At 48.6% G+C, this 24,065-nt stretch overlaps 1 protein-coding gene across 1 annotated transcript in view; it reads right to left on the bottom strand.

Moving 5' to 3' along the window:
- DSCAM (DS cell adhesion molecule) overlaps window positions 1-24,065 on the bottom strand; it is a 373,478-nt gene that overhangs the window by 101,788 nt on the left and 247,625 nt on the right. Inside the window, exons 12-15 of the mRNA XM_054712828.1 lie at window positions 11,411-11,607; window positions 10,233-10,329; window positions 9,506-9,634; window positions 7,118-7,285 (exon numbers count right to left, since the gene is read on the bottom strand). Of these exons, the coding sequence (XP_054568803.1) occupies window positions 7,118-7,285; window positions 9,506-9,634; window positions 10,233-10,329; window positions 11,411-11,607 (591 nt within the window). The remainder of the gene's footprint in view (window positions 1-7,117; window positions 7,286-9,505; window positions 9,635-10,232; window positions 10,330-11,410; window positions 11,608-24,065) is intronic.

Here is a 24,065-nt window from a genome sequence, read left to right on the forward strand (position 1 = left end):
AGTCCCCTTCTCTATATAATGGGACAATAAAATTTATATCATAATGTTATGTGATCAACCTAAGACACATGTTGGAGCTGTGGCCAATATAATTAGGAAGATTTTTTTTTTGACTCTGCATGTTCCATTCTAAGTTTCTAAAATATTGTAATAAAAACTTTATATTAAAAAATTAGTCTGCTTTCAGAATTTTAGCCTTTCCTCACAGCTCCTGAGCTCTAATTTTTTCATGGGCCCTCATCTCATTGCAAAGAAACAATTTCTGTAAAATTATAGTCTAAGGCAGATTGAATTTCTAACGCTGAAAGTGTTGAAGATCAGCAATTAGGTATCCATTTATTTAACTAAATTGGAAAGTTGTATTGACCTTGACATTTAAGAATTTATATACATGTTTTTGAAGGGAAACTCTAAAATATATATATATGTAGTATAATTTCTTCTTTTTTAAAACAAAACAAAACAGAATAATTAGGTCTTCCCTGAGGGAGGAAGAAGGCTAGAAGTAAGAATTAATAATGAATGTGATTTTCCAAAATAAATAATCTGCATTTCTACAGAAGCCCAAACTGTTCAATCAGTAAAACAGTCATAGGTGAAGACAAAATGTACAGCTCCTAATGTTTTTACCAGGCAAGGTAACTTTTACTAATTCTGTTTGGCTGGGACTACAGTGATGGCAGACCCTTGGGCATTGCCAGACCCACAGGTCTCCACTCTTGCTTCCTCTTGGGTCACCCAGGCTGGCTCCGCCTCCCTCCCTGCTGAACCTTCTCCTCAGCTTCCTGCTTCCCTGACTGCTCTTTGTGGCTCTCAGTGGACGGTCCTCTCTCTCACTTCCAACCAGTGACACCAAGACTCAGCCTCAGCGCTCCCCTCTGCCCTCAAAATATTCTCTCCTGGCTTCACCCGGAATCTTGGTGATAAGCCAATCATTCCACTGGCTGAACGACCCCAGTGGGAATCACCCCCAGATGCCCATCTCTGGTTTCCTGATTGGGGAATCAAGCTATTGAGGTTCTGCTATGTGCGAGGTCCTAAACTAAGCGAGGGCTGGCGTGCAAACATGGATAAAAAATGGACTGAGGGACAACTGCCGGTGCCACAACCACGTGCTGCTCTCGGCCAGAGTAGTACGGTCCAGTTGGATGCTCTTTGTTCGGTAAAGGAGGCCAAGACTGTTCAGTAAAAATCAAAATAAAACCAAGAAGAACTGACACCTGGAAGAGCAAAGGATAACTTCATTTAAATAATGATTTATCAAGTAAATTGCTAAGTTATTTACACTATTTTTCATTGAGCCCCTATTATATGGTTCTAAGTGTCTGGGATATAGCAGTGAACAAAACAAGCAACTATTCCTACCCTTGTGAAAGGGAGGAAATAGATCACAAACCAAATAAATCAATACATTGTATGGTGTGTTTGATGGTAATAGATGCTATTTTTAAAAAGCAAAGTGTTAACGGAGGGAGGGGATCAAGGGTGACAGAGTGGGCTGTGGGTTGAACTTGGAATGAGGAAGAGGGTCAGGGTAGGACTCATTAAAAATATGTTATTTGAGCAAAGCTTGAAGGAGGTATGGAAGGAGGGGAAGAGCACTCCAGAACAATCCCAGAATATTCCAGAATATACCAGAACATTCCAGGGGAGCTGGCGGGAGTACACTCAGCATGAATGAGGAACGTGGAGGAGGTCAGTGATTTAATTTCCAATGGAAGCTGGGGAAAGGACAATGGAAGCAGACTGCTGAAGGCTGGGGTCAGGGTGCCCCTGGTTCTTAGTGGGTGGACCCTGTGCATCAGACTCTCTCCTTCAAGAGCACAGTGACGCCAGCCTGGGCTAATGTGCACCAATACTCGTATGTCTATTGTAACACCTCTTACTCCTTGAATAAGGCATCTTACTCCTTAGGCCCCATCATGTCCTCTCAGTACCCAGGAAACTCTTCCTCTGGACCAGGCTGCTGCTCTGAAATGTGATGAAAAAAGATGCGAAGGCCATTCACTTAGCGCCGGATCCAATGCCAACCTAACGGCTCCACGCAGTGACCCTTCCATAATCCCGACCTTCCATTCTCTGAGGCATCTGAAAATTCAGTGGTTTTTTAAGGAGCTCCCGCCTAATTGAACGTCCACGTTCTAAGGACAGACTCATAATGAAAACGATGAAGGGGTGAGCCACCCCAAACTCAGTCACGGCACTTAGTGGCAGGTGGCCAGGGCACGGCTGCTAATGGGCGAGCTGGCCTGGGTGAGGGTCAGCTGTGGATGTGACAGGCTGATCAGCGCCAAAGAAACAGGGCACGTGCGTCCGTGCACTTCTGCTCCATTAGGAGCTGACCTCATTAACACTGGGCAGAGTCTCCACTTTAGCTTGAGCTTCTCCCCTTCGGGGGGCTCAGGGCTGCAGAGGGGAGTCGGGAGGAGTATGCTGGACAGTGTGACCTCTGCCTCCTGGCTGTGCCCCAAGGTCAAGTGCAATAGAGCACTGATCCTGCATTTGTGTACTTTCCCGTGAAAACACTCAGTGTTGCGCCTTGGAACAGAGCTATTTCCAGCGGGAGGCAAGGATGCCAGGGACATGGGGTGATTCTCTCTGCACTGGGCTTTGCAATGGATGCCACGGCAGGAACCTGGGACCCAAATGCCCACTTGGCAAGGTGACAATAGGGATCTGCATGCCTTTTCTGTGCAGGGAAGACAGTGAGTATTTAGGCTTTTCGAGCCCCATGTGGTCTCATATTGTTCTTCGTTCTCTTCTTTTTAAAATGCAAAAGCTGCCCTAGCTGGTTTGGCTCAGTGGATAGAGCATTGGCCTGCAGACTGAATGGTCCTGGGTTCGATTCTGGTCAAGGCACATGCCCGGGTTGTGGGCTGAATCCCCAGTGGGGGATATGCAGGAGGCAGCCGATCAATGATTCTCTCTCGTTACTGATGTTTCTATCTCTCTCCCCCTCTCTGAAATCAATACAAATAAAAATATAAAATGCAAAAGCGATTCTTAGCTCAAGAATTGTAAGTGGACTTTGGTGCATGGGCTCTCGTCTGTGACCCCTTAAATGAAAGAAGGGAGGGGCTGATGGTTAATTGGGGTTCAGGGCTGGCCTAAGGGGGAACCACTCTATCCTCAGCTGCAGCTGATTCTCACCAAACAGACACTCAAGGGAAGTTCAAAGTTTAAATTTTGACCTGAAGCCTCCAGATTTAAAAACTGGCACCTCGTTGTAAAGACCTGCAAGCAATGGGCAGAAGCAACCCAAACACCTCAGGCCGGCCGCCGTGCGAGCTGTGGGTACAGGGCCCCTGGGATATGCTCCCCGGTCAGGACACGTGGTGTCTTAGACGTAGGCCCGGATGCTTCTCGTGGCCCCGGTGGGAGCTCCAGTGAGCGGGCCTTCTTCGTTCTCCCACCTTCCTCATCTCCCCCTTCAGCCTTACCCTTCACCTTTCTCTACTTTTCTTTCTTTGTGAGGTCCTTCAACATTTCACTGTGGGTTTAATTCACCATATACTTTTTTCAACACACACACACACACACACACACACACACACACACACACTGCTCATTACTACTCCTCTTCTAAGACCACTCTGTGAGGCATGTTTGTGACGATTCCTCCCACATGTACTGAGCAGTCTCCCTGCTGGATAGCACAGAGCACCATGAGAAACAACCACATAGCTCAGAGGCCATTGCCATGGAGATTCCCACTCGGTGCTGGGGGATGGCAACAGTGCCATCCAGGGAGCCGGGAGAAGGTATCGCGCTGGGTCCTCCTTGACCTGGCATTTCAAGGAAGAGTACAGACAGGAAGACACCGACTCCGAGGGCCTTCCAGACGGGGACAGAGCACGCATGCAGAGGGGGAAGGGAAGGGTAGGCTGCCGCTGACCACCATGGGAGTCCAATGTAGCTGCGAACAGTAATATGGTAGGGCGGGGGAAAGCAGACCTACTCATTTCTCCAGCCAGGGAGGCAGTGAGAGGTGTCAGGGGCTCCAGACTTGGGCACTATATTGCCATAAAAATGAGTAGGTTTCCAGAAGCTTCCACCCAATGATTTTCACTGCTTGAGTGATGGCTACTTTTTTATTATTTATTTATTTATTAATTTAGGGGAAGGGAGCAGTTTGGATGAGGAATGGTCATCTCCACACCTTTGGGCTTCCCTGCCGGAAGTGACAGTAGCAACCAGTGGCCTCTGTGGCAATTCTAATGATGGTGTGCTTCATCAGGGAGTGGGGTGGTTGTAGTGAAGGTGTGCTTGGTCAGGTAGTGAGGTGGTTGTAGTGAGCGTATGCTTGGTCAGGGTGGTTGTAGTGAGGCTGTGTATGGTCAGGGTAGTTGTAGTGAGAGTGTGTATGGTCAGAGTAGTTGTAGTGAGGGTGTATATGGTCAGGGTAGTTGTATTGAGAGTGTGCTTGATGAGGGTGGTTGTGGTGAGGGTGTGTGTGGTCAGGGTAGTTGTAGCGAGGGTGTGCTTGATGTGGGTGGTTGTAGTGAGGGTGTGCTTGGTCAGGGAGTGGGGTAGGTGTAGTGAGGGTGTGTATGGTCAGGGAGTGGGGTAGGTGTAGTTAGGGTGTGCTCGGTCAGGGTAGTTGTAGTGAGGGTGTATATGGTCAGGGTAGTTGTAGTGAGGGTGTGTATGGTCAGGGTAGTTGTAGTGAGGGTGTATATGGTCAGGGTAGTTGTAGTGAGGGTGTGTATGGTCAGGGAGTGGGGTGGTTGTAGTGAGGGTGTGTATGGTCAGGGTAGTTGTAGTGAGGGTGTGTATGGTCAGGGTAGTTGTAGTGAGGGTGTATATGGTCAGGGTAGTTGTAGTTAGGGTGTGTATGGTCAGGGAGCGGGGTGGTTGTAGTGAGGGTGTGTATGATCAGGGTAGTTGTAGTGAGGGTATGTTTGGTCAGGGTAGTGGGGTAGTTGCCCTCTGTTCCATGTGAGCCATCCGAGGTAAAAGGACTTTTCGTTTCAGCAAACCTAGGCACCCAAAGACAGACTCTATTTTGGAGCTTTGCTCAAGCCTGCTCCTCCCGTTTCATCTTCCTTCCGCTCACCTGCCGGGGAGGGAGCGAGGCTGGCAGCCCACACCTGGTCAACCACAAGGCTTCTCCAAGAACCGAGCAGGTGGCTCTGAGCCTGCCTGCTGCAGAGATCCAGGGAGCTGCCTGCAGACCGCTGACCAGGCGGCTGATCACCTGGCCTCCTGGCTCAGAGAGGAATGCTGCCATGGTAACTGCCAGCTGCAGCCCAGGTCACCAGGGAAACGAAATAAAAAGCAACAACAACAGCCTTCATAATGGCCAATGGCAATCTGGAAAGCCGCCCCCCAAAGCACCACCAGCAACAGCTAGCTACCTTGAGAAGGCCCTGGAGATGGGCAGTTAGAAAAGGGTGAAGAGGACGGGGAAGGTGGAGCCCTGCATTGTGTTGCATTTTGGAGGCAGCTTATTGTCCCTAAATATCCAGCATAATGAGATTCCAGGAAGTTAGTGGGTTGCTTACATAAATATTTAAATAAGGTTCCATTTTTTGCAGGAACATGCAGACACTCCTCTCCCACTTATTTCTGAGAAATGGAAAGCACTTTAAAGCTTGGCGTTTTGTCCATTTAGCCAATGTCCGTGGTGAGGAGGAGGGAAGCATCATGATGTCCATTTTGCAGGTAAGAAATCCGCGGAGTACCAAGTATCAGAAACGGCTCATCCTCAGGCACCGAAGCACAAAGTTACTCCCCCCACCCCACCCCCAGCCTTAAGAACAATTTCCAAGCGCCATTATGTCCCAGGGTAGAGAAAAGAGTGCTCATCGCTGTTCAGGAAGAACTGTATATTTTAACCCATTTCCTTGAGGATCTATTGACTACCCATATATCAAGAGTTAAATTTCGCATTTGTTCTGATCCAGCAATCCCTCTTCTTGCTATCTAAACTAAGAAAGTAATATTGAAAATAGCAGAATATATACCACGAGGATGTTCGTCACAGTGGTGTTCATAATAATGAAAACCAGCACATGACTGGCATGCCTAACAATATGGAACTGGTAAAACACATGGTGAAGGTACCATTAAAAACTGTAGGAAGGTACTTAAGAGATATGTAACAGTGATGTCAATTTGCAGTGCCATTAATGAGGACAGCAAGTTCCTGTGCTATCCAGGTGGGAAGGAAGTCAAGGACAACCCTGAAAGAAAAACCTCCTGTTGGACTCCTGATCATGTGGGAATGATCACCTTAACCTTGGTGACGGAGAAGTAGGGATCTGAGACTAAGCTTCCAACTTCCCCACAGCAGTAGGCAGTGGCTGATTGCTCTGATTGTTGGCAGGAGAAGAAAAGCTAGCTTTGGGGACTAGACTCTTTGCCCCCCAAAAGATAAGCCAGGCTTTGCTTCCTTACCTTTCCTTCCCCCAGAAAACTCAAGGGCAGCTTGCTTCCACCTCTCCTTCTAGGAGTTAGGCTGGCCACTGCCTAGCTGCTCAGTCCTGTACAAATCACTTAATTTCACCCCCTGGTAGCCATGAGTGTGCCACGGTGTTGAAGGGTGTGTGTATACACGCATGTGCCTGCATGGAACCTGCTTTGCCTTCTTCAAAATTCTATGTCTATCTTCAAAGTTTTCAAAACTGAATATGAAATACTTTGTAATAGGAAAACCCCCAAAAAAGTTTATCATAGAAACACTGACATTTCTGGTCCATGAAATAACTTGTACTACCATCTCCCCAGCTGCCCACACAGAGCATATCCTTGCCACTTCCTAGGTAAGCCTTCCTCCCTCACCTGGACAGCACAAGGACTTGGGCAAGATATACACTCATGGATCTTCTTTCCACCTGGATCCCATATATCCAAACAAAGGAAGTGTAACAAAGGCAAGGTTCTTTAACTCGCACGAGGTGGCTAGTGTCATCTGTCTTTCTTTTAAGTCTTGGGTATGAGAACCTTGACCTAAGCCCTATTTGAAGGGCAGTGCCTCCCAAGTAGGAGGCAGAACACTGTGCTTGGGTGGGGCCTGGAGCTACGGAGAGCTCTCATCAAAGGTCTGATCCTGCATTAACCACCTGAGCCCCAGAGCCAGCTCCAGGCTCCCGGGCCTCCAGCCAGCCACACGCACCTGCCTCGTCTGCGGTGATGGACAGCTCGTTGCTGGGCTCACTCTTGCCAATCCGGTTCTTGGCGTACATGCGGATGCTGTAGGTGGAGGAAGGGTGGATATCAATGATGGTGGCCGAGTTCAGCTGAGGGGAAACATCTTTGGTTCTCTGAGCAGAATCCCAGGAGTCTTTGGGGTTTTGTTTTTCAAAAAAGAAGAGATAGAGACGTGAGTTTTTTTCCCTCTGCCTTTGAAAGTTCACAAGTAGGAATTAAAAACAAAATAAATAAAACAAGAAAGAAAGAAAAGTCACAACTCAAAGTGAAATTCTCAATGCATTGCTCCCAGTGTTCTGGCGGGAGGGCCATCAGCGGGGGGAGGGGAGGCGGGCAATAGCATACACTCACTGTCTACATTTGAGGGGGACAAGGGTTTGGGCACCTGAGCTCAGGGACCCCCAGGCAACACACCAGGTCTGTGGGTGGAGATCATGGAGGGGAGATGACGCGGTGGAAGATCATGTAGTGGAATAGGCCACGTCTGTGCTCTCATTGGACAAGGTAACAAAAGGAATTAGGGTTTGAACTCCCCTCCACCAAAAAGAAAAGTTATTTGGAAACCAGCACAACCTTCAGCCAAGAGGATCCCTTCTCATCCCAATGAGGAGTGGTAAAAACAAAATACAGATACAAAATTAATCTCAGTCTCCAGTATAAACGCTGCTTACCAAATATATTTCTTAATTCTAACTTGAAATCATTTAGTCTCAGCTCCTTTATTGCAGAAATTATTTTTGAACCACAGCTAATTTTAAAGTCAGCACATGCCTAGTTTGAAGGGTTATCATTGAATAGGTAACAATATGTACCTGCTGATGTTAGGGCTTCAACCAATCAGGAGAATGTCAGTAAATGGTTCTTATTTCAGAAATAGTTTGGGCAGGTGCTGATTGGGGGTGAGTGATCAAGAGATGATGTTGGTTGTAGAGAACAGAACCCCCGGAGATGAAGGTTGGAGAGGATGCTCACACACTCCTACACCCCAGGGTCTTGTGTGGTGCTCATCATACTTTTGGAATTTCACTGGGAGTCTGTGTTCCCTGCTGGATGTTAAGCCCCATGCGGGCAGAGACCATGCTTGCCATGTTCAATGCCATATCCTCAGTGCTCACACAGAGCCTGAGAAATAATATGGGCATGTTTAATAGATGAGCAAATAAATAGCAGATACACAGACCTCTGTGTCCTGGGAATGACCCCACACTCTTTCCACACTGACCTCCACTATGGAGGTTCAGAGGGCTGCTCTGGCCACCGTAAGTGCAAAAGACTTTCTGGACTTGTAGAACCAATATGTGGCCTCACGCCTACCTTTGCTCTAACTTATCAGGGAATAGAACATAATAGAAACGAACAACTAATATTCCAGCTAAAAGAAAAAAGTGTCATTTGGGTCAAGAGGACTGAAGGTGGAAGACCATGATGTAAAAAGAGAAGACGCTGCAAAAAATAAATGGAAGGTGACTTAATAGAGGACTTACGAGGGGGAGAGACATTAATATAAATGAAATGGCACAGAAATACGAGCCCTTGTCCCAAGGAGAGAAAGCCAGACCTTCTGGAGAAGACATCTAGGACAAGAGAGAGGAAGCCCAGACAGCGCAAGACGCAGAGGAAGTTGCTAACCACCCAGGCGGCTCAGACTCTGCTCCTCAGGGCCCCTTCTTCCGGCCTCACTGGCCCTGTCACATCTCCCAGTGCCCGTGTGACTCCTCTCAAGAGGCCCCGTGGGCATCACCTCACCCCCAGGACTCCAGCTGCCTCTCTGGGATGAATAAACTGAGCGGGCCCATGTTTTCTACGTGTGTTTCCCATCAATCCGGACACTTATTTCACGTCCCAATGCCATTTCTAAAAGCACGATTCTTGGGCTCGCGTGGCCATGGTGGGGTAATCACGGTGCCCGCCAAGGGAAAAACAAGGCTGGCGGGTGGCTTCTGAGAACCCTGTTAACCCCGCACATGCTGATGGCGCTCTAATTCCTCGTCTCTTTTGTGAGACGGTAGGAGTCCACATGGGAAGTGCAGGGCAACCACAGAATCATGACGGTGGCCAGGAGGCAGCAGCTGCCCGCGTGCTGATCGCTGGCCAGAATGCCAGTGGCCTTCGCAATGCAAGACTGAGGCTCAAGGAGAAGGGTGGCGGAGCCGCGCCCAGGAGGCCACTGGACACGAAAACTCCACCCAAGGAAGCGTGGGGGACCTCACCCAGAAAAGAGACAAACTGGGACAGAGAGCCACCTGAGTTTCCATGAGTCCAGGTTCGCTCTCACAGTGAGACCCAGGAAAAAGGAGGACCACACAGGGCCGTTTTGAAGTGGACATGAGGCCGGAGGAAACCAAGGACTTACCTGATTTATTTTTGCATTCGATATCGTAGCCCGTGATGGGGCTGTTGCCGTCGAACCCCATGGTCCACCTGAGGGTGATTGTGCGCGCCTTCACGTCTTTGATCTCGATTTCGGGAGGGTCCGGCGGCTCTGTCAATCAACAGGACACAGGCACTGGGTGAGCTCAGACCTGAGGGCCGGGGGGGGGGGGGGGAACGGGACGCGGGGGCTGCTGCGTGTGGCTCCCGGAAGCTCTGTCAGCACCCCACGCTGGAGGATGCTTTTTCCCGGGGAGCATTCTTCTCTCCCTACCCTCATTTTGGGGAGGAGAAGCGTCCCTTTTCCCAGGCTGCCCATCTTCAGAGCATGCGCAGAGCCGGGCCAAACCTGGAGGGTTTAAATGCCACTCTTCTAGTTTGGAATCTACAACTCAAACGCTATTTTGAGTTAAATGTCAAATGTTAAACTTGTCTTTTCATTCGGATCGTCCGGGGTGAGGAGTCCTAAATTGAGCAGAGAAGGCACTGGCTGCTGGGTCAGATGACCCAAGTCCTTTAAAGGACTCCGTTCCCTGTGGGGGCTGCACCCTGACATACTCAGGGGCTCTGCAAATGCTGCTTCCACATAGTCAAACCTCCCGGGGAGCGAGGTGTTTCACAGCAAGCTGCGCCCACACAGGTGCCTGCGCCTGGGCATGCACTCACTGTCCCGAAACAGCCCTGCGTCCCCCTCTGCTGTCTCTGCCTACCTTGCACTGTGAGCTGAATTATTCCGCGGTCCTCCCCGTAGGAATTGATAGCGTGGCAGGAGAAGAAGCCAGAATCTTCTCTCACCGTCGGCAAAATCTATGTGTAAAGCAGAAAGAAACCCACCTTATCCAGTAACATAGAGTGAGGGTTTGGGTTGCAAAAATCTCTCCATGCCCACCCTCCTCCCACCCCCAGCACACGTATGCAAACACACAGACACACACACAGACACACACACACACACAGAGAGACACACACACACACACATCTGGCAGCAAATCATTTCAGCACAATTTCCATGGCAAAGACCGATGGCTTCCATGTACATTAGTGATGTCAGTTGCCGGCTCCTTAAATTGGATGCCTACTTTATGTAGAATGTCATGGTCAAGTTGATAGATATTCAATGTATACACCCCTCACCCACCCCCGCCCCCATCCCCACAGCCTGCCTTTAAAGCACCCACAGGAGCCCTGCCTAGGGAGACAGGTCTGTGAATGCTGCCATAGAGCCTCGGGCTGTAAGACCCTCATCGGAGGTTCGCTCCAGGAGGACTGCAGGGCCCGACCAGCGAGTGAATGGACACCCAAGTTTCAGACACCCGCTTCTTCCCCTTGTGTGCGATAGCATCACCACCCCCCGGGCTCAAAGCATCACTCAATTGGCTACCAATTGTGCCACACAATATGAGACCAGCACCCCTTTTTCTAGCGTTTGTGATTGCATTTGAAGGACAGGGTTTTGTTACGTTGGGTTTTGCCAAAGAAGCAAAATATTTCTCCTTACACTGTTTTATCCCAACGCGCATCCAACTTCTGTTTTTATGGGACGTTAAAACCTGCGACAGCATGGGCTGCCATTCCTCCAGGATGAACTGCCTTGAAGGAACTCTAGTTCTCGGGTTTTTTGTTTTTGTTTTTGTTTTTAAATTACAGTTGGGTTCCCTGCCGTGTTTGTAATAATTTTACTCCTACTAACACTGAGGAGAAAGCACGGTTTTTGCAGCTCCTTGCTAATCTCTCTGGATGAAGGGGAGGGAAGTGGTGCTTCATGAGAAAGCTCCAAAAGCTTGCTCGCTGCTTGTTTATCCCCCACACGCACCCACCCAGGTGGGAAGACAGGCCCATTCAGCCCATGAGCTTAGATTCTGATCTGCGGGGCGTGCCATGCTTTTACCTGCAGAGTGGAGATCACCTCCTCGCCCACCTCCTTGGTGGACACCAGGTAGCGGGCCATCTCGGGGTTGATGATGCGGTCCTCCTTCTCCCAGCGGACGATGATGGGCTTCTCCCCGTGGGCCGTGCAGCTCATTTCCTTCTTCTGCCCCTGAGTGGCCAGGGTGGTGTTGGGATAGGACGTGATCATGGCAGGAACTGAAAACCCAAAGGGAAACGACTTATTCGGCCCCGAGGGGGTCTCGATGTCCCCGTAACACTCGGCTAAGTCATTCTCCAAGAGACGTTCCTCCAAAATAAAACCTACTCATGAAACCGCTGAGCTAGAATCGGGATGAAAATAGAGGGGAGGTGGCAGAAAAATGAAACGTGACCCAGTGAACCCTAAGCAACGCTGCCGTGTGGCTTCACGCACAGGGGATGGCTCTCTCTTCCAATCCCATGAGGGCAGACGTGGGTCCCAGGCATGGCCCACGTCCCCTAGGGCACTTAGGAAAAAGACTGTACTTGACAATTGGACTGGGAAGGGGGCTTCCATTAAGAATTATGCTCCATGTTCTGTAATCACAAGTGTTTCTACCATTTTCAATGACCGACATGAAACCTTACTAAGGAGTGTAGGCGGAGCTCTGATCATTGCTGACCAATCCCTGAAATTCCTCCCAGACACCCCCATTTCCCACCATCGCTACCCACTTTCATAGTCGCTGAGAGACCTCAGACCTCCTCTTCTCGCATGACCTAAGGCAGGAAATCGCATCCCCGATTCACTGAGAAAGTAGGAACCTGGATTTGTGAAACGTTGAGGGAATGTCTCAAGTTCCCTCTCCCCCACCTCATATTTGTCTGTAGACTTCCATTCTTGGCAGTATAGTGCGTGACAAAAGATCGCACTCCCAGTCCCCAAACCACCTGGAAAGGCTGGGTAACAGACTAAATTTATAGGAAAGTGGGAGAAAACCCAGGAGCCAGGATCCAAAGTGGCTGTTGGAAGGCCAGAGATAGTGTGATGCCAGAACTCTGCTACCTGAGGGCAGGGAACTCAACGTGAGACCTCCAACCCGGGCTCCTCAAATAGCTCCATCTTCAGAGCAAGAATATAAGCCACAAAAAAAGCCACACTGACTAAGGGAGAAGCAAACGCCTCGGCTCCGGGAGGAGCAGGAAGCAGAATGGACCACTGGTCCCGTCTCTCTCCTCAGTCGTGGATACTCCTGCTTCAACTTCGCACCCTGTACCATCAGAGTTCTGGGTGCTACTGGACCCCTTGGAGTGGGATATGTGGAACTTGCACATCTTGTGTGTGGATGGAGAGCTGAAAGGGAAGCTCACACCTTGACCAAGGAGGAACTGGGCAGGCACGTTGGACTTCTGTGCCCTGGGCAGTGGGCACACCTGCTCAGTGCACGGAGCCTTGCATGGAGCCCAGCCTGCCATGATGCTGTGACACATGCTCATGGTGCTGGGGACCACTTCCCCGAATGTAGTTATGGGAGAGGCCAGGCCAATCTGTGAGCTTCTCCTGACATGTCTCCATACCACTTTTCCTTTAATCATAGAGCGAGAATTTTCTTTATAGTGGTGCTGTCTCAATCTAACCATAAACCTCAACCATATATTTATGAGACAAATGAAGTATCATAAGTTGTGTCTAAGAGCCTCCAAAGTAGCCCTAAAAATTTACAAAATGTCTATCCTTTGCTTGATTCTGAACCCAGGGATATGATTCATTGGGCCATCGTAAACTCCAACAGTAGACATGGACCACTGACCTCGAGCAGAAACTTCCAGTTGCCTCCCCAAGCCCACTTTTCCTTTTTCCCCCAAGTTTTTAACAGGCAACACTGTTACATGTTAATACATAAAATATGCCTGAATCAAACAGTGTGTTCATGAGCCTTTCTTATAGCTAGGTGTTGCCATATGACTGAGTTCAAGGCAATGACATATCTAGGACTTTGGGGAGGCATGCTCAGCTGGATGGACTCCCTTTGGGCTTCCTCTTTTTCCTCCTGTGCTCGCCTGAATTCAGGAACTGAGAGCTGGAGCCCCGGCAGCCCTCTTGCGCCATGAGGCGACTTTGACGATGGGAACCTGGGTGCTGGATGACACCCTGAAGCTGTCCTCTCAAACCTGGCCTGCCTCATTGCAGACGAAGTTGACATGAGAAAGAAATATGCTACTTTATTTATCCATTATTATCTTGAATTTTTCTGCAATAGGAGACTAGAATTGTTTTGAGCTGACCGTAATCACAGGTCTACACTCTTGGGGAAATATGGCACATGCTCTGTATTGGAAAAAATGATTTCTATTTGATGGCTCTGTAGGAAGGATGTAAGGACACCCAGCTGCATACTCATGGTTTTGGGTGGTTGCCGCCGGCTTACTGTGTAACCTTAGGCCAGTGGTTCTCAACCTTTCTAATGCCGCGACCCTTTAACCTTTTGCACTCGGATGTCGAGTGTGACTCGACATGGTTAGCATTAGAATAAAGGAATCAAGAAAAAAGCAAGTGAGTGCAAAGGGTTAATACAGTTCCTCATGTTGTGGTGACCCCCAACCATAACATTATTTTCGTTGCTACTTCATAACTGTAATTTTGCTACTGTTATGAATCGTAATGTAAATATCTGTGTTTTCCGATGGTCTTAGGCGACCCTGCTAGCAGTTCTCAACCTGTGGGTCGTCACCCACAGGTTGAGAACCGCTGCTGTAGAGCCTAAGGCCATCGGAAAACACAGATATTTTCATTACAATTCATAACAGTAGCAAAATTACAGTTATGAAGTAGCAACGAAAATAATGTTATGGTTGGGAGTCACCACAACATGAGGAACTGTATTAAAGGGTCGCGGCATTAGAAAGGTTGAGAACCACTACCTTAGGCTTTCACTTAATCACTTAATGCCCCAGTTATGTCCTTTGTCAAATGGAGATGACAATTGTTGAGAGGATTAAAAGAGCCAGCACAGAGTCCGTGCTACATGAGCCCACACGGATGGTATCCCATGGACCTGATGGCAGGGCCTCCTTCAGGTGAGGAGTGAGTGTGGGCTTTGATTGAAGGCTCCTTTACTAAAGACATCTTCAGTTTGGGCTCAAATTCACTAACCAAGGATTTTTTTCTTATAACGTCTGAGGGCTAAGTCACTACAATTAAAGATCCCAAAGCCGCCACAAGTGGCCTAAATTGCAAAACTGTGAATAAATCTGGTGTAAGCCCGAGTTTACTTCCTCTCCTCCTTTTCAAAGCTGGGAAGCATGAATCAGAAACTGTGAAACTCACATACACTTTAGCTTTGAAACGTGACCACCTGGCCCCTGCATGGTCCCTCCAGCAAGCAGCCAGCTTTCCTCAGCCCCGTGCAGAGCACAGCTGAGCAAACTCCACTGCAAAGCTGTGTTCTGGAAATCGCCTCACTGTGTCTTGGGAACCTAAAGGCTACGGAGAGGAGTCCCACGGTGCAGTGTTTGCAAAAGGGCAGGGCATGAAAAAAACAGATTTCCTGCAGGACATGGCAAGTGTGGTCACTTCCCAAGTCCAGTGTATTTCATCTCTCGCTCTTCTTTACGTTTCCGCGAGAGTGAACCATTGTGAAATAAGGGTTCCTGTCCTACCTTACGAGCTGCCATTTGGGGAGCACATGCACAGTGAAGGGGTATTCATCTGGGATGGGATTTCCTATGACTTCACAACAGCCAGCGAGAAGGGCGCCTGGCTGCTCTCCAGAACAACACAGAACTGCTTTGAGGACTTTTCTGCCTTTTCCTGAGAATGAAGAGCTTTCCCTGGCGGGCGTGGCTCAGTTGTTGAGCGTCAACCTATGAGCGTCAACAGGAGGGCATGACTGGATTCCCGGTCAGGGCATGTGCCCAGGTTGCAGGCTCAATCCCCAGTGTGAGGTGTGCGGGAGGCAGCCGATCAATGATTCTCTCATCATGGATGTTTCTGTCTCGGTATTTCCCTCTCCCTTCCTCTCTCTGAAAAATCAATAAAAACATTAAAAAAGAAAAGAGAAAAGGAAAGCTTTTCTGCATTCCACATGGGAGGCATGCCTTACCTAAATTATGAGTTTCTGGTTTAGGTTTCGCCCACCTTACTCTATAAAATATGCTTATCTTTTTACTTCTATTTCTCCTTCAGAAGAGGGTCCCACCACAATGGATATATTAGTTCTGGTTAATAAGTTCTCTATTTGGTCAAAAATATTCTGGCAAGCCCATGTTCTCCTATATAACCCAAGTATTTCCAGCCTTTAAAAGAATGGCCAAAGGATTTTTTAAAGAAATGGGTCATTATCATGACTCTTCACAATGCTGATGTCAGACACACAGCCTTTTCACTTGTCACAGTCATGGACACTGAGAGCAGTGCTCCCTGCACGGATTTCTGAAGTGTAACAAATGGATGGGGCATTTTACCAGGACTGGAACGAAGGAGAGGCTGTGTCCACCCGCCCACTCTGCCAACAGGAGCAAAGAAAATCCAGACCAAGAGAACTTTGTTCAAAGACGGCCTGCTGTGTGCTTCTCCTGCAAAACTGACCCATGGAGGATGCTGTTTTACTTCGTTAATATCAATTTATAAATTTCCTTCATAATCAGGGTACCTTTGTGTTCAGCAAGTCTGCATTCTCATGGTATAAGGAGCTTCATGTGACCTACTCCATTGCAGCAGAAAGATGCAGGAGGCAGTGCTCTGCTGTGACCAGCCAGGAGGGCTGATTGTGCACCTGCCCTCCGGGGCCATTACCTATTGAGCATGAGATGGGAAATGGTGGGAGCATTTACACCACTGAAATTGGCCAGTGCTAGAAATCAGCACTTCTTCCCTCCCTCCATCCCACAGCTAGTTGTTTATCATCGACCAGAACCCTGCATAGGAGGTCATGTCTCAACATTAATGATTTGAAAGGGTGTCCCCACAAGACCTGAGGCATGGATAACTTGGTGAGTTTTCCAAGACAATAACTAACCTTATTCCTGACAGTAAACCTACACATATGAACGGTGCGTCCCTGCACCTTTGCACAGGTAATTCAGCAATGACAGATGCATGCATTGATTTTTCAACACAAGGCTACAGAGAGAATGAAAATTTCATCAATCACTGACATTAAAGATTAGTTCTAAAATATACTCTCCTGTTTTAATGGCTCCATCAATAAAACAAAACTGATTCAAACAGATTTTTATTTTTCTCTCCGTCTCCAGCTCTGCTGAAAATATCACTGAGAAAGAAACAAAAGGGAAGACTAAGCACCCTGGCTAGACAACCTGCCTGTCCCGACCATCTGCTCAATTCCTTCATTGTACAGAGAAGAAAAAAGGAAACCAGAGAAGAGCAATGAGCGTCCAAGGCCCAGATACAAGAGTCAACCAGGATCTGACTCTAATGACTCATCATCAATAATGACCCCAATGCCCAATGCCCAGGACTTCCCCTGTTTGAGCAGGAAGGTCCTGCATCCTGAGAAGCCCCTTAATTCCATCAAATGGTCAGAACAGAAGTGGGAGAGGGGGATGTGGGACCCAGAACAAGGCAACTAGGCTGTCCCAGCACCCAAGCTGGACAACAGAGGCAGGAACACTTGAGTGTCCAGCTGGGAGGGTCAGGGAGAGAGATGTTCTGACACATGAACATTTTAAACTGCTTCTTCAGCTACTTGTCTTTATATCCCTCCCCACAACACTTGACTATGAAATATCTCAAACACATAGAACATTGGGCAGCCATATACCTACTGCCTGGCTTCCACACTGCACATTTCATACACAGACATGAGTGGAAATGATCTTCACTGTTATCTCATCAGCCCATCAAAATTCACTGGACACATCATTGTCATTATTCTATGAAACACAGATGTAGGGGAGGTCTCAAATATCAAGCAGTGAGATGGGGGCCCTCTGCCCAGATCCTGTTTTTTGGGGTGCAGGCCTGGACTCTGGCCAGGGGCCTGGGGTCTTGGGCTAGAGCAGTGCCCCTGTCACACATGTCACAGCAGAAGAGGAGGCGAAAAAAGACACTGGGAGCCAGCAGCGGGGGTCCAACCTCATGCCACCCAGGGACATAGGGCTAAGAATGGGCAAGACCATTAATGCCTTGGGACTCCGTTTTCTCATCTGACACCTAGGAGTGCTGAGGCAGGCTCAGGAATGGATTAACTTAAAGCTCTCCAATGGACCCAATCTCAAAGGGATTGAAACAACGCAACTGGGTGAGCCCCAAGCCTTCCCATCTGTACTTCTCCTATCCTTTCCCTTTTTCTTCCTAATCCCCACTTTCTTCACCCCCTCTTTCCTTCCCTATTTTCACCTCTCTCCCTCTGTCTCTCTCACACACAATTCCATAACAACAATAGCGAACTTTGATGGATGCTGACTATATGCCAGGAACCTTTCCACATATTATGCATGTATTTAATCCAAATGACAACCCCGTGGGATAGAAATTCTGGCCGTAGAAATGACCCAAGACATAGTTATAAGTAGCATTTTAAGTAGCACCAGATTCCAAATTCTGCTACAAATATGGGTGAGATGCATAGAAGCAGCATTCCTAGCAGATCCATTGCATCTAAATTAATATTAACAGAGGTCTATGCACACGATCCAAGAGAACCAGGCACCAAACAACTGCTTTGAAGGGGGGATAATTAAGACTAAAATGTAAAAGAATTTTAGGATTCCTTTCACACTTGACATCTTATCCCCCTCCTCCTTGTTTTACAAAGAACCAGAGAACTGGAGGGTTTGAAACTGGTTAAAGGAGAACCTCTTCCCCCTTTGCCCTCTCCGACCCCTGGACCAAAGCTCTACTTCATCTAGTTAGATTTTTAAAACATCAACCTCACCACAAGAGGAATGCAGTAAAGCCAGTCCCTTCACTCCCTATGACGACGACTCCTTCCTTTTGTCCTCCAGGGTCTGGGGCACTAGCAGTCTAGGCTAAGCCGCTCGTAGTAAATAATACATATGCGCTCCTGTACCCTTTAACTTTCAGATCACTTTTACATACATGATCTCAGGGCAACATGTGTGTTCTCAGAGGGAAGGGAACTTTTAGTCATAACTAGATTACGGCCGGGGAGCTGAGTGATTCGCCTAAAGCCTTGCAGGTTGTACGGAAAATCTAGAGGACACCCAGGTCTTCTGAATCCAAGTGCAAAGCACCCTTGTCTGCCCCCAGAGAAAGCCCCAAGGCCGGTCCACGGGGTGCAGGGCCCCTGGCTGCAGGGGTGTGGGGCATCTGGGACCTCCGTGGAAGCCCCTCTCTCGGGGGCTGAGCCCATTCGGGGAGAGCCTCCACGATGCCCTTGACATTCCGTTTCCTCAGCTGTGAGACAGGACCCAGTCTGGCTCCTGCAAGCCCACTGCGTGTGTGAGAGACAGGACTTGTGGGACCCAGAGCAGAGAGACAACGTGGAGCCCTTTGTTCAAACGGCAGGGAGAGGGTGCCTTTAACCTCCTAAATCCAAAGCTTGCTTCGTTCTTCTGAGGCCTCTGTTTCCACATGCCACAATGACTGATGTTTCTATAATGTCCTGCTCCCTCGGGCGTGGGGCTGGGTCAGTGCAGACCCTCTGGGCACCCAGGACCCGACCTGAGACTTGGCGTGTACATATGTGGGTCCTACCAGCGGCCGGGGCTCCCACCAGGTGACCACCACTCCCTGGGGTTTGGAGGATGATCCCAGGGCTCCCAGAGTCACCCCAGGATGTTCTGTGGTGTTGCTGCCTCTGGGCGGCGAGGGCTGCCACTACGAAGCCCAACCTGATCTTCCAACACCGCTCCCCTCCCCTCCATCCCCCCCCCCGGCCCCCAAGTCCCTGTGGGTGAAAAACCACAGTGATTGCTGGATGGATGCGGAGAAGTGGAGGCCTAGGCACAGGAGAGCAGGCAGCTGAGCACCCAGTCTGGGGCGCAGGAGGTCACGGAGGTGAGATGACATGAGGGTGAAGGCTCCAAGTCCCCAGTTCATGCCCTACTGTTCCACTGGGCCTCACTTATAAAATACACAATAAAGACAAAATTATTACAAATTTCAAGATGGCAGCCTAAGACCATTAAACCCCAAGTGCAGGCTCCTGGGAGCTCAGGGACCTACATACTCCGGACCCTGGCCCTGGAGCTGGTGAGCCCCAGCCTCAGCAGCCGCCCCTGTCACTGGTGGAAAGGGCAGCCTGGTGACCTGGCGGGTAAAGAAGCTGGGGGGGGGGGCAGGGTACTGAGGGACGTGGCATCACTAACCACATTCATGAAGAAGGATGGGGCCCCAGGGCCTCCTCTTTCCCTACCACCATGATGAAGGAGGCTGTGGGTACAAAGGCGGACCCTAAGAAAGAAGCCCCCAGCCCCCTCTCTAACACAGAGCCGCCTGTCAGCATGATCTGTCATTATAGCTGCGGTTCCTTACATCCGGGGGGCCGCAAGGAACCCACACGGCCTTTCCCAATCACGGCACACATTCTCCGCGGCTCTAAAGTGTTCTAATACACACATGGTCTCACTCATATGTGGAATCTAGCATAAAGTCACCATTGTAACCACTTTTTTAAAAAAATACATATACTACTATTTTTATTGATTTCAGAGGGGAAGGAAGAAGGAGAGAGAGAGAGAAACATCAATGATGAGAGAGAATCATTGATTGGCTCCCTCCTGCATGCCCCCTACTGGGGATCGAACCCACAACCCAGGCATGTGCCCTGACCAGGAATGAAACCTTGACCTCCTGGTTCATAGGTCAAGGCTCAACCACTGAGCCATGCTGGCTGAGCCGTTTTAAGCAGTTTTAAGTGTGAATACAGTTCAGGGGCATTCGGTGCATCCACAACGTGTGCCACCTTCACGCTCGTCCATCTCCAGAGCTTTCTCATCTTCCCCAACTCAAACTCTGCCCCCATTGAACACTCACTCCCCGCTGCCCGCTGCCTCAGCCCCTGGCGCCCACCATGCTCTCTGCCTCTAGGAATTTGACCACTGCAGGGCCTTGTGAAGGAGGAATCAAATGACATTTGTCCTTTGGAGACTGGTTCATTGCACGTGGCACAATGTGGCCACGGTCCATCCATACTACAGCACGTGTCGGAACTGTATTCCGTTTTATGCCTGAATATATTCCATTGTGTGTAGAGGCCACATTCTGCTTATCCGTCATCCACCCTTGGACTCTGGGGCTGCCTCCACCTTGTGGCGACAGCGACTAACGCTCCTGCGGTCACTGGTGTGCAGAGCTTTGTCCCGATAACGTCTGCAGCGCTTCGCGAGCGCGATGGTTCGCAGGTCGGTGCCTGCTTCTGCTCAGGCCTTCGCAGGCTTTTCTGCTTTGAGGTCTGGGCCTCTCCGCTGCATCTCCACTTCCTCCTCCGTGAGAACAAAGAGACCTGCAGTCCCCACCGCCCCCCGGATGTGGTGAGGGGCGCCCACCGCGTGTGGAGAGAAAGACCCCGCAGAAGCAGAGATTCCTCCTGTCCACACAACTTATTGTTCCTGAGGCTGCCTCCTGGGCGGCTCTAATCCCCATGAAGGAAATGAGCTCTCCAGCCAGGAATTAATCAGCTCTTAGCACACACGGAAACACCGCCTCGCTGGGCTACTATGCTTACATAATGAAGCTCCTTTGATTATAACCATTAATCAAATATGTGTTTCCAGGCTACCGGGGGCTGCATTTGCTGTTAAACTTTAACAAGATTGACAGCATCTCCACTGCCTGGCAGCCTGGCCAGGGCCTGGCGACATGATTAATTGCGTCAACGTAAACTCGGAGAACACTTAGGTTTTATATCATATTCACGCTGAACTCGTTTCAAGTCACATTATTGGAAGAAAGTGGATTTATTTTGCATGACAAGTATGAATGTTAACCCCCAAATATTAACAGTACTTTCCTTCCAGTTCACATAGACGTTGGCAGATCATTTCTTCCTTTTCCCCCCACTTCTTGTCTGGTCATGTACATAGACGCTATGTTTGCCCAAAAATAAAACTTTTAAATAATTAGGTAGAAAAAAATAATAAGTAGACTTTGATTTCTTGTCATCACTGAAAGTAAAAATTTTTTAAATTTATTAATATAAACTATATTATGAAAAAATGGATGAGGTCCAGAATATTAATTAGAAAAAATATTAATCAGTGGTGTGTAGCCATCACCCATGGTGACCCCCAGTGATCCTTGAATCCCAGCATGCAAACCATCCTTTTAGCCACCTTCTACCTTTTACCAGAGTTGCTGGTCTTTGTGACCAACAGAATATGGCAGAAGTGGTGGGAGTTACCCTGAGATTAGATTATGAAAGGACTGTGGCTCCATCTTGAGCACCGAAGTTCTGTCTCTCTCTCCGATCACTGGCTCCAGGGAAGCCTACCCCCACATCACCAGGACACCCAGATGGCCAATGGAGAGCGCCATAGGAATGCAAGTGTCTGGCCAACAGGCTGCAAAGATCCCTCTGCCTTCTAAAGCAGTGGTTGCCAACCGGTGGTTCACGGATCACTGGTCGTCTGTGAGGTCCGAAAGGTTGGTGACCACTGCTCTAAAGTATTCTGATACACACCTAGTCTCACTCATATGTGGAATCTAATTCACAAAATAAACTGATGAACAGAGTGGATCCAGAGACATGGAAGTATGGAACAGAGTGCAGAATCTCAGAGGGAAGGCGGGGGAGGGTGCATGGGTAGGAGGTAATCAACGAAAGACCTTGTATGCATACATGCATAACCCATGGACACAGACAATAGGGTGATGAAGGCCTGGGGCAGGGGTGGGGGCAAGGGCGGGCTGCAGGGAGTTAATGGGGGGGGGGGAGGGGACATTTGTAATACTTTCAACAATAAAGATTTATTTTAAAAAATAAAGTATTCTGATACAGTTCTTGGAAGGCAAGAAGTTCCTGTGGAAACAGAACCAGCAGCATCCAGTGGCTTGGACAACATAGTGAGGTCCAAAGCCATGTTCTAACTTTTGAGCAGGTCTTGACGTACAGCTGTTCAGCACGGAGAAGCAAAGGGAGAGAAGATGAACCACATCCCATGAGTGGTCCTGGTGGTGACCCGTCTCACATTCTGTGGATAGCAGCTCCCTGGCATTCAGGGCAGGGTCTCCTGGCACCTCCCTCTTTAGGGCATTCCAAGGCTTCTTGCACCTGAAGATGCTTGTAAAGGTGGGTCAGTGCCCAGGACGCTGACCCTGCAATCCACACCGTCTTTTTAATTTCTGACATTTCGCCTTTTCTTTGAAGCCACTGTGACCACTTGGTCTTCATCCTGCGTCAATATCTGCATCTGGCCACTGAGGACAGGGTCTCATTGGCTTGCAGCCACTGTGTATGTCGTTCTGCTAATTTGGTCATCTGGGTTTGGTGATAAAATTTGGTTTATTTAATTTGGTCATCATTTTCTCCTGCATGTCTTTATCATTTGCCAGCCTCAAGTCCTTTTAAAGACGCCTGGTATAATAATGATGATGATAATTATAGCTAACATGTATTAACTCCTATGCTGAGAGTTTTAGGAGCTTTTAATCTTTACAGCGACCCTAGGAGGTAGGTGCAATTATTACACTGGTTTTAGGAGGGCAGTTATTGAGTGAGGCGCAGACAGACTGCATGTCTCATTGAAGGTCACACAGGAGAACGCCGGCAACCTATGTATGCTTTCCCACCTAGATGCGCATCCATAAACAACCGAGATTAGTCTTGCCTGGATTTGAACTGTATAGGTAATATTCTCATCCTGTCTTCATTGTTTTGTGTCTTATTTCTTACATTCTCTGTGATATCTATGTGACATCTACCACACACACACACACACACACACACACACATCTATCTATCATCTATCTATCTATCTATCTATCTATCTATCTATCTATCTATCTATGAATAGAGAAATATGCTAATTAACCGGGATGCCATAACGGGTTGACCGGACAGGAGGAGGTTGTGCGCGCAGCATTGGGGGCGGGGCAGCAGGGGCCTCTGCGCACCTGCACTGGGGAGAGCCTGATCAGCAGCGGCCGCAGCTGCTTCAAGGGCCAGAGAGGGAGGCAGGGCTGGACTGGCAGTGGCCATGGCTGCTGCGGGGCCCGGGGAGGGAGGCAGGGCTGGACTGGTGACTCGAGGGTGGGTGGTGCTGCGTGATTTCGAATCATGTGCTGGGCTCCTAGTATATATATTATGTGTGTGTGTGTGTGTGTGTGTGTGTGTGTGTATATATATATATATATATATATATATATATATATATATATGTATATATATATATAGTGCCTGTAAATGTTTTCATGGCTGCATACTATTTCTTTGTATTAATATCTCACGGTTTATTTATTTGTGAGGTTTCAGATTTTGGCCACTGCAAACAATGGGACTGTAAACATTTTTTGCACGTGAACCCCGGACACTTATGCATGAATTTCTCTCGGGAGCATTTAGAGAAGTGAAATTGCTAGCCAAGGTGTGTGTATAACTTTAAATTGATGAGACAAACAGCTGCCAACAATAGTTGTACAAGTCTGCAGTCTCACCATCTATCTTTGTTACTAATTTGTCTGCAGCAGTGATTCTTCAAGAGGGGTGCCTGAACGGGCAGCAGAAGTATCACCGGGGAACTTGCTAGAAATGCAAATTCTGGGACCAGGA

The sequence above is a fragment of the Eptesicus fuscus genome, chromosome 3 (assembly GCF_027574615.1).
Source record: "Eptesicus fuscus isolate TK198812 chromosome 3, DD_ASM_mEF_20220401, whole genome shotgun sequence".
Classification (NCBI taxonomy): Eukaryota; Metazoa; Chordata; class Mammalia; order Chiroptera; family Vespertilionidae; genus Eptesicus; species Eptesicus fuscus.